Source organism: Oncorhynchus masou, chromosome 2, assembly GCF_036934945.1.
Source record: "Oncorhynchus masou masou isolate Uvic2021 chromosome 2, UVic_Omas_1.1, whole genome shotgun sequence".
Lineage (NCBI taxonomy): Eukaryota > Metazoa > Chordata > Actinopteri > Salmoniformes > Salmonidae > Oncorhynchus > Oncorhynchus masou.
In genome coordinates, this window is record NC_088213.1 from 38,076,068 (window position 1) to 38,086,845 (window position 10,778).

General features: G+C 42.6%; 2 protein-coding genes across 3 annotated transcripts; one reads left to right on the plus strand and one right to left on the minus strand.

The window, feature by feature from the left end:
• Positions 1-678: 678 nt before the first annotated feature.
• On the plus strand, positions 679-3,670 carry LOC135504543 (embryonic polyadenylate-binding protein 2-B-like). Of its 2 annotated transcripts, none has more exons than XM_064923235.1 (6): positions 679-1,020; positions 1,538-1,634; positions 1,979-2,049; positions 2,198-2,304; positions 2,470-2,557; positions 2,712-3,670. In XM_064923235.1, exons 1-6 carry the CDS (start codon positions 952-954, stop codon positions 3,030-3,032), a joined length of 753 nt encoding a protein of 250 aa, XP_064779307.1. In that variant the 5' UTR covers positions 679-951; the 3' UTR covers positions 3,033-3,670. The 2 variants fall into 2 exon arrangements, with proteins under 2 accessions (XP_064779307.1, XP_064779315.1); XM_064923243.1 differs by having other exon boundaries at positions 1,982-2,049.
• A 25-nt stretch (positions 3,671-3,695) lies between these two features.
• LOC135504588 (trafficking protein particle complex subunit 2-like protein) lies at positions 3,696-5,161 on the minus strand. Its single transcript, XM_064923308.1, has 5 exons — positions 5,061-5,161; positions 4,273-4,445; positions 4,102-4,189; positions 3,906-3,985; positions 3,696-3,824 (listed from the first exon to the last, which is right to left on the minus strand). Exons 1-5 carry the CDS (start codon positions 5,091-5,093, stop codon positions 3,779-3,781), a joined length of 420 nt encoding a protein of 139 aa, XP_064779380.1. The 5' UTR covers positions 5,094-5,161; the 3' UTR covers positions 3,696-3,778.
• Between the last annotated feature and the right edge of the window lie 5,617 nt (positions 5,162-10,778).

The following is a 10,778-nucleotide window of genomic DNA, read 5'->3' on the forward strand; positions in this document are numbered from 1 at the left end:
AGGCATAAGCTACGGACAACAAACACAATTGCATTTTATCATGATACCATGATGAGATCCTGAGGCCCATTGCCGTGCCATTCATCCTCTGCCATCACCTCATGTTTCAGCATGATGATGTACGGCCCCATGTTGCAAATCTCTGTACACAATTACTGGAAGCTGAAAATGTCCCAGTTCCTCCATGGCCTGCATACTCACCAGACATGTCACCCATTGAGCATGTTTGGGATGCTCTGGATCAACGTGTATCAACGTGTTCAAGAATCATTGAAGTACACAGGTGACTGAGTCCAATAGGATTAGGCTACTTCGGACATTCAGACACCCTCTGTGGGACGGAAACAAATGTTAGGTTAACATTAAGGTCAATCGTAGATAAAGACCACAACAGGCTTTTTACTGTTATTTTCATTATATTTCATAAAACCCATAGAGGGGGATTATTCACAGCGTGTTCCAACATGAGGTACGGGCAGCATTTGGACAAGTCACTTTATCCTGACATTATAATCAATAGCAGTTCGCATTGAAACCACACGATAATTACATGGTGACATTTATGAAAATAAAATGATACCTTATAGATTCATTTTTATTTTTTATAAAATGCCCATTCAACAACTGGTGGGGCGAGCCCATAAACATGTGATGCACAGACAGGTGACAATTAATTGACATTCCCCCTCGTCATATTGGACAGACAGGTAAGCAACCAGTATTGACAAGGCGTGGGTAGATTCCGTCCGCGGGAAGATCTTTTTATTTAATCCAAACAACCTTCTGTATATAGGCTACATTTATTAGTTTATCAACATCGGATTAGTGATTAAAGAAAACATCGATTGCATTGGAGTCTCCTGCACTGGACTGGCTACAAGAGAGCGACGTCGCGGGCATTGAAGTGGCGTCCGCGGGCATGGGTTTGGTGTCTGCTATTGACCACTGAATATGGCGGAGCAAAGGCAAGACATGTACATAGAAGGCGACATCGCGGGAGATCATTACATGGAGGACCCGGTATGTAAGAACATAAGACAATTGCATTCGGCCTTGCGTGATACAATTTGCAGGCTAGCCTACTGTTTTTTTTTTTTTCTTGAATGCGCAAATGATTGTAGGCTACGTACTGTAGGGTTTAGGGATATTCCAGGTAGCCTATTGTATTATTACTGCAGCACATATGCTATGTCCCACCTATGTTACCTGATTTGATATGGCAGTTGTATGTTTTAAACTGCATTATCTTGCCACAATCTATCCATCCACTGGGGCGCGCCTGCGTAATGTGGCAGCAGCATGTGTGGTTCTGAACAATATAATTGCATCCTCAAACTAACGTTACTTAAGACAGCTGCTCATATAGGCCACTGAGATGCTAGGCATATGTGGGCCCGCTGCCACATTAGAACCCGAAACCTCAAGGCACTTGCTCATCTGATGCGTTTCAGACATGTTTTCATGCTGTCTGAAAGTAGTTTTTTTATTGTCTCATACTGCATGTTTCAGAGGTTTTGGCATTTCCCTTTCCATATAGGAGTTTGAAGCCATCAAGGCACGGGTGCAAGAGATGGAGGAGGAGGAGCGGCTGAGAGCAGTGCATTATGAGGCAACAGGAAGCCAGATCCAGGCAGGTGAGCTCCTGTTCAACCTAGCCAGCTGGCCCACACCTGAGCCCATCTACTGGGCTGGCCTGCCACGTTGTGGCTCACATCATTGCCCAATGAGATGAGCAGTGAGCCGCAGCGTTCCAGAAGGGTACCCTCATTGCCCAAGGCCCGGCAGCCTCTATTTCAAGTTATCCCTTCCTCTGATGGAATGGGGCTGTCTCTCTAGTGTCTTCTTGCCAACACCTCTTGATAAATATATCTAACTTGTCCACAGTTCCTCTAGGTGTTGTAATTAGTTGCTTTTGTTTGCTGTCTTTTGATTTCTGTCGTGTGAAATATGCTCCAGTGTTCTCTTCTGTTCAAAACAGCAGGAATGTTCTATACAATGACCCATGAGGAAAGGATAGACGCTGACAACAGATCTGTCTATGTGGGGAATGTAAGGTTTACTTTTTATTTTTATTAATGTCTACATTTACCTTTAGCATTCATGTCAAGTTATACACAATTCATATTTGATATGATATCCACAAAGTAACTGAGGGTCCTCATGCATAGACTAATGATATTTTATGGACATTAAACAGGTGGAGTATGGTGCCACTGCAGATGAGTTGGAGATCCATTTCAATGGCTGTGGTCCTGTCAACAGAGTAACCATCCTTTGTGACAAATTCTCTGGCCATCCCAAGGGGTGAGTTTAACTATCCATCCCATCACGTGGGACATCCAGTTTTAATGCAAAGTCCAATTACAAATAGTTTATGCACCATTTAATTTGTTTCTTGGACATTTTGTATGTTCTGATTACAATTTGAGTATGTTATTGTGTATAAGATGACAACTTTCTTTCTCCCAGTTTTGCATATATTGAGTTCCATGACAGGGACTCAGTGCAGACTGCCATGAGCCTGGATGAGACTGTATTCAGAGACCGAGTCATAAAGGTTAGTAGGAATGGAAACCTGAATTCTAAACTCAAAACACACTTGATTTGATGAAGTTGCACATTCATTAATAAATTGAGCTGAATGAAGTGTTCCTGTTAACTGTAAATGATTCCAGGTCTTTTAGGTTGTTTCTGTGGCCTTTGCATTGCAGGTATTGCCTAAAAGGACCAACATGCCAGGAATCAGCACCACGGACAGGGGGATTCACAGAGGTGCTCGATCCAGGGGACGAGGTTTCCACCCACCCAGATACAATGGGTATCAACAAGGCAGGTTCCGATACAACATTGGCCCCGCCAGGTCAGTCTCACCACACCCCTACGGGCCCCCAGCTGGGAAGAGACACTGGGGGGTTCCTGAGCACCGTGAGCAGGGCCCTAAACGGCACCCATGCCTTCTCCTCATAACCCCACCCACTGACCACTCGAGGCCAGGGCACACTGGACACATGCACCCGCAGCAACACTACTGAATCATGCCTGGATTCAAGTGATTGTTTAATAAACATGGAATGTGAATTTCATGAAATCGTGACTTGCTCGTTTCTACTCATTTGCAAATTATTTTCCATGCATGTTAATGGGCAGAAATTGAGACAAGCACAGATTTCAACCTCATTGAATTAAAAGTCATATGGCATCTTTTGTTAACAGCCTCCATAAGGTTATTGCAACTTAATCCTAACAAGTCAGACTTTGCAATGGCCATTTTGTCTTATTGTAGGGGGAATGGGAGGCCAGCCTTGGTTTGCTGCTTTTTACTGTAAAAGATTGTGCCTGTGGTGGTTTATTTTAGTTGAGCACAGTTTCTTTTAATTATTTACCCCAAGAACTGTTTGACTGCACAGCCATTTGCCATGTCAGATACTTTTTTTTGTAAGGATGTTTTGATCAGATCACTCATTTTGTTGGTGTGGCTATTGAGCTTGTAAGTATAGTTGTTGTTAAAACAACACAAATGATACAATTTGCATTGTGATTGGCTTTCTTTTGGCTTAACTATATTGACATGCAATTGGCAGTTTGCTTCAAGTACATAGCTCAATGTTTATCACTGTATATAATGTCAAACAATTTTTGCTTTAGAAATTAATAAATGAATTACACTTGATAGTGCTTCTTTGAAATGCCGTAAATGAGAGGTTCTGGTGGACATAGTTTATTATGAGGCAACACAAAGGTTTCAGGAAATTATGTACAGATATTCAGGAGGACAATATCAGCTAGCTTGCACCATCATTGCAGACACCATGCTGTCAAAGGCCCTGGAGGAAAAAAAGGTCAATCAGACAATAGCAATTTAGATACACCATTGCATAACTGACACTGTGGTAGGGATAACTTACTTGGACTGAATGGTGTCCCCAGGATTGTAGAATGGGTTGCACATCACATCAGTAAATGAGTTGTGTAGCTTTCTGAACATCTGAAGGAAACAAGTGTCAAGTAGTTTCAAAATGACCATAAACTGAAGCAATCAGATTCCCCTGAAAGCCATTAAGATAACATAAGAGAACCATACAGAGTCAGGGGTTGACTTACACTTCTAATCTCATTGTCCCGCAGAGATGTGTTTGACGAGTCCGCAACAATGACAAACTTCACCTTGGAGTTTGTCACATAGCCATATCTGGTATGTCGGTAAAGGAGAATATCTTCAATTAGGAGAAAAAACATGGACAGTGTAATATACAATTATCATGAGAAGGATACACTTTGTAGTCCTCAGTTGGGTACAGCAACCCAAGGTAAAGCTCTCTCTGGTCTGCCATAGCTTTGCCGACTGCTGAAATCTTCTCCTCCACCACATCCAGAGAGGTATGCACCGTGTAGTGGAACTTCAGTTCATTCTGTACGGGTACACTTCGGATGTACAGAGGATAATTCTAACAGAATAGGAAATGAATTAGTGCAACCTTCCATAAAGCCTAAATTCACCACAAAACATCATGTATATAACTGGCCAAATACTTGCAGATACAATGTCTATGGTACTGGACCACAGGTTGATGGTGCGCAAGCTTTTTGTTCCAGCCCAATACAAATACACCTGAGGGCTTAATGAGCTAGTTTGTTATCATTGGGTGTGTTTGGCTAGAAAAAAGCTTCAACCTTGTGTGGTTTGGACCAAGATTGAAGAACAGTAGTGATCTGCTAGCTATCTGCATATTAATTGAATAAGAATAGCTAGCTACGTCCAGACCTTTTAACCTGAAGTCTGACTTGATGCGTTATTATTGCATGCTTGTCTCTCAAATGAACTCTACGATAAACCATACTCAATGTATCTAGTTAGCCCAGTTGGCTAGCTACTAACGTTACCTAGCCTTATAGCATCACAGTCAACACTCAGGTTCGTAGGGGGGTTGGGTTAAATGCGGAAGACCCATTTCAGTTTAATGCATTCAGGTGTACAACTGACTATGTATCCCCTTATAGGCTAGTACATACAAAAACGAAATTCAAATGTCGATGTAAATCGCGTTCTTGTTTCATTTTACCTCTTTAGCGATGACAGCAATACAGACCGCCATCTTGGAATTATGTCTGCTGTGCCTGCCAAGACGTATCACGTGACTGTGTGATAGATAAAGGCAAGTAGATAACTTAACTTTGATTTTGTGTAACAGTTTATGTAAAATAACGGGACTTATTATAAATATTTTCATCGATACAAAAATGTGTTTTCAAGCTTGACTACATCGGGCAGTAAAGTCAGCTTCGCCATTTGAATATGCGCAAGTGCTGCGCTAAAAACGCTCGTGAAAGCAAACAATGAGAAATCGTCATGCTTCCTGAATGTGTTATCATGTGATCACTGCAATAGATGTCTGTCCAATTCAAACTTTCATATTGTTTTGTAGTTTAATATGTGGTATTTGGGCAGATAATCCTTCAAACAAGTCGACTCCGAGCATTGTCATCATTCTTATGGATGACGTAAGATGTTGATGTAGGTTTAGTTTGAGGAGTTACTTTTGTGGCGTGATGCTTTTTCAAAATTATTTCTAAAACCTGTGGCATGATTACTCAAATGGAAAGGCTGTGTCTGCTCTGATTATATGCCACGTATACTTGACACATATTGACATACAATACTACACAGCATGCAAACATGTGCTTGGTATTTGGTCTCTGTCAGGAAATGGCAACCATTTCTCTGATCCACTGTCATTTGACAGCTTGTTCCTCTAATGTTTAGATGGGCTGGGGATGTGGGGGTGTTTGGCCAGCCCTCTGAGACCCCAAACTTTGACTCCATGGTTGCTGTTCCCCAACTTCTACACAGCTAACCCCCTCTGCTCTCCATGTCAGTGTCAGCTACATACATGGGACGGCAGGGTAGCCTAGTGGTTAGAGCGTTGGACTAGTAACCGGAAGGTTGCAAGTTCAAACCCCCGAGCTGACAAGGTACACATCTGTCGTTCTGCAGTTAACCCACTGTTCCTAGGCTGTCATTGAAAATAAGAATTTGTTCTTAACTGACTTGCCTAGTTAAATAATGGTTAAAAAAAAAATTAAAAAAACAAAAACCTGTAATACTTTATTAAAATCCCAATCCTCTTGAATTCATACTCTGGAAAGCTGGTGGAAAGCAGTGCCACACTCAATGATGACAATTCAATAATATTGTCATTGGAGAGGAATAGTTGCAGTGACGATAACATCACTGTGATGAAGTGGGATTTGGGTGAGAGGTTGGTGGTAGGTGCAGCCAGGAATCCTTTTGAAACAATGTGATGCATACATCAGAAGCCTAAGCTGTGTGTGCCTGGGTGATAGAGGGGAGAAGACTCATTATGCTAATAGGGATAATACACTATTGAAATATGCTAATGATACCTAATTTGGGAATTTGAATGTACGTGTTATGCAAAATAGATCGACCCTTTTCTTTTTTTCTAATTAATATTTAAGCAAATAAGACCTAATCAATTGCTTATCTCATATGTGTGTGTGTGTGTGTGTGATGTGAGTGCCTGAAGGAAGCCAAGTGCATCATACCTGGCTATTTGTATTAACGCCACGGAGAGGGTATTAAAGGATTCAGCCACTGAATGTTAATTATAAATGTAATCATATACTGAAATGGTACGTGGCTTAATCACAATATCCAGGGGGAGCTCCCATTATATATACACTGCTCAAAAAAATAAAGGGAACACTTAAACAACACTATGTAACTCCAAGTCAATCACACTTCTGTGAATTCAAACTGTCCACTTAGGAAGCAACACTGATTGACAATAACTTTCACATGCTGTTGTGCAAATGGAATAGACAACAGGTGGAAATTATAGGCAATTAGCAAGACACCCCCAATAAAGGAGTGGTTTTGCAGGTGGGGACCACAGACCACTTCTCAGTTCCTATGCTTCCTGGCTGATGTTTTGGTCACTTTTGAATGCTGGCGGTGCTTTCACTCTAGTGGTAGCATGAGATGGAGTCTACAACCCACACAAGTGGCTCAGGTAGTGCAGCTCATCCAGGATGGCACATCAATGCGAGCTGTGGCAAGAAGGTTTGCTGTGTCTGTCAATGTAGTGTCCAGAGCATGGAGGCGCTACTAAGAGACAGGCCAGTACATCAGGAGACGTGGAGGAGGCAGTAGGAGGGCAACAACCCAGCAGCAGGACCGCTACCTCCGCCTTTGTGCAAGGAGGAGCAGGAGGAGCACCGCCAGAGCCCTGCAAAATGACCTCCAGCAGGCCACAAATGTGCATGTGTCTGCTCAAACGGTCAGAAACAGACTCCATGATGGTGGTATGAGGGTCCGGCGTCCACAGGTGGGGGTTGTGCTTACAGCCCATCACCGTGCAGGACGTTTGGCATTTACCAGAAAACACCAAGATTGGCAAATTCGCCACTGGCGCCCTGTGCTCTTCACAGATGAAAGCAGGTTCACACTGAGCACATGTGACAGACGTGACAGAGTCTGGAGACGCCGTGGAGAACGTTCTGCTGCCTGCAACATCCTCCAGCATGACCGGTTTGGCGGTGGGTTAGTCATGGTGTGGGGTGGCATTTCTTTGGGGGGCCGCACAGTCCTCCATGTGCTCGCCAGAGGTAGCCTGACTGCCATTAGGTACTGAGATGAGATCCTCAGACCCCTTGTGAGACCATATGCTGGTGCGGTTGGCCCTGGGTTCCTCCTAATGCAAGACAATGCTAGACCTCATGTGGATGGAGTGTGTCAGCAGTTCCTGCAAGAGGAAGGCATTGATGCTATGGACTGACCCGCCCATTCCCCAGACCTGAATCCAATTGAGCACATCTGGAACATCATGTCTCGCTCCATCCACCAACGCCACGTTGCACCACAGACTGTCCAGGAGTTGGCGGATGCTTTAGGCTAGGTCTGGGAGGAGATCCCTCAGGAGACCATTCGCCACCTCATAAGGAGCATGCCCAGGCGTTGTAGGGAGGTCATACAGGCACGTGGAGGCCACACACACTACTGAGCCTCATTTTGACTTGTTTTAAGGACATTACATCAAAGTTGGATCAGCCTGTAATGTGGTTTTCCACTTTAATTTTGAGTGTGACTCCAAATCCAGACCTCCATGGGTTAATACATTTGATTTCCATTGATAATTTTTTTGTGATTTTGTTGTCAGCACATTCAACTATGTAAAGAAAAAATATTTAATAAGAATATTTCATTCATTCAGATCTAGGATGTGTTATTTTAGTGTTCCCTTTTATTTTTTTGAGCAGTGTATATATTTGTATTTGAAAATATAGCCTGACACAAAACCCAAATGCAAAGCTCAACTCGGTTCATACATACTGTACCAGTTAAAAGTTTGGACACACCTACTCATTTAAGGGTTTTTCTTAATTTATACTATTTTCTACATTGTAGAATAATAGTGAAGACATTAAAACTATGAAATAACACATATAGAATCATGTAGTAACCAAAAAAATATTAAATGAATCAAAATAGCCACCCTTTGCCTTGATGACAGCGTTGCACACATTTTTTTTATTAGTCTTTTTAAAAAATATATATATTTTTATTTCTTTATTATTATTTCTTTATTTTCTACCCCCTTTTCCCCCTGATTCCGTGATATCCAATTGGTAGTTACAATCTTGTCCCATTGCTGCAACTCCCGTATGGATTCGGGAGAGGCTAAGGTCGAGAGCCGTGTGTCCTCTGAAACACGACCCCGCCAAGCTGCACTGCTTCTTGAGAAAATGCTCGCTTAACCCGGATCTGACTCGTTATATACTGTGGAACTTTATGTAAAATCACATGCAGCCTCTCCCACATTAACTACGCATTCAGCTGATCATTTAAATAGTTTATCAAAACATGATGTTGATGTCTCTTATTCTATTAGTCCTTAGCCAGAGCTTCACTTCTGACAGGACGATTACCAGTTAGAAATACATTCTATACCACCAATTCCTATGCCACGAATGGTGAGCTCTCATTCTGTCTCTCTTTTGAGTTATATTTTCCTTGCTGCTTTGCCCCACAAATTAATGTAACCCCTGACCTTTGCAGCCTACACACCCCAGGAGATAGTAGGAGGGATCTCAAAGGATAAAATTCTATTACCACTGGTACTGAAGAAGAAGGGTTACGTCAACAAGATCATCGGCAAGTGGTGGGCACCATTCATTTTGATCTAATTTGAAGTGGTAACAGTAGTGACAATTCTAATTCTGTGTTTCTCCTTCCCCCATCTTTTTTTCCTGGCCTAAGGCATCTTGGTCACAGAGCTCATCACCTACCTCTGGAGCATGGTTTTGATGAATGGTTTGGTGCTCCAAACTGCCACTTCGGTCCCTACAACAGCAGTGACAGGCCTAATGTCCCGGTCTACAACAACTCTCAGATGGTGGGAAGGTATACACACACACACACCCCACACACACTCCAACACTCATTCCCTCACTCACACACAACAGAAAACATAAAAATCCTCTCTCCCGGACTTTTTCAGTGTTTGGCTCGGCTGGTTGCTCCTCTGAATGAGGATAATTTTTTTTACTCCTCTTCTCTGTACCAGCTGCGCTTGTGTATTCCATTTTCCGCCCATTTGTTTTCCCCAAAACAGCCATATGTGTATTCAGGGTCATTGGCGCTAGCAGGCGGGCGCTTTTTGCGCTTAGCCGTGGGTTTAATCAGCATAGCGTACCTGAGCCTGGACAGACGCACACACACGCACCCAGGAGACGGCAGGTTGCGTTGGCGGCGTGTGAGGACACCTGGAACAGCCCGAGCATGAGAGAGACGGCGGGCGCTGCTGCGTCTACCGTTCCACGCTTCAGTACTATCTCATAACAGTTCCCCTGCTCTTCAGAGACTTCTCAAATCTGCTTCTCTAAACTTCCCTCTAATCACAGCCTGGGAGGACGGGCTTCTCAAAGTCTGCTGCTGGGTTTTTGGAGTAAAACAAATGGTTTATTAAATAGCCACGGTGTGAGTGTTGTGTATGAGTCCTATTTATAACTAATTGTACCTATGTAGATGACTATTGTACCTATGTAGATGACATGGAAACTAATGATTGTAACTAACGTTTGTTTTCCAGATACTATGGGGAGTTTGGGATCGATAAGAAATTGGAGAATCTAACCTTACACAAATCTACTTGGAATTAAGTGATTGAGTGGCAGACGTCCGTCTCAGTTCTTCCTTACAAATACTTATTGTAATAGGAATTTCCAGGTGAACAAAAAGGAGAGCAGTCATTGATGAAGGCAATCAAAACCGATCCAGTTTAATTACAAGTTACAACAGGGAGACACCTCCACCACAGAAGCAGAGAAAATGTCTAACTGGCCTTTTCAAAGCAGGCCCTTATATTCTAATCTCACAGCACCAATGTTCTGTAAACACCTGCTGAGAGGCAGGTAAGAAGTCACAACATCAACTGCTACACTCGCACACTGTCACAGAAAATAATAACAATAATAACAATCAATGTCCTCGGTCTTTGTACCTCCAGTCTAGCGTCAATCACTATCAACAGCCACTATCAACAGTGGCTGTTCTAGCTTGTTACCCCCCCCCCCCCGTGCACCATTCTGCACTAACTGGCATTTTTATTCAGACATTTGGAACAACACAAATAAATAATCATAACATTTAAAACTATGTAAATATAAAAATATATATATAAGAAATATATATATAAGTTACAAACACAAATAGAAACAAACTTGTTGATTTGGCACTCGAGCGTCAATGCATTACCCAT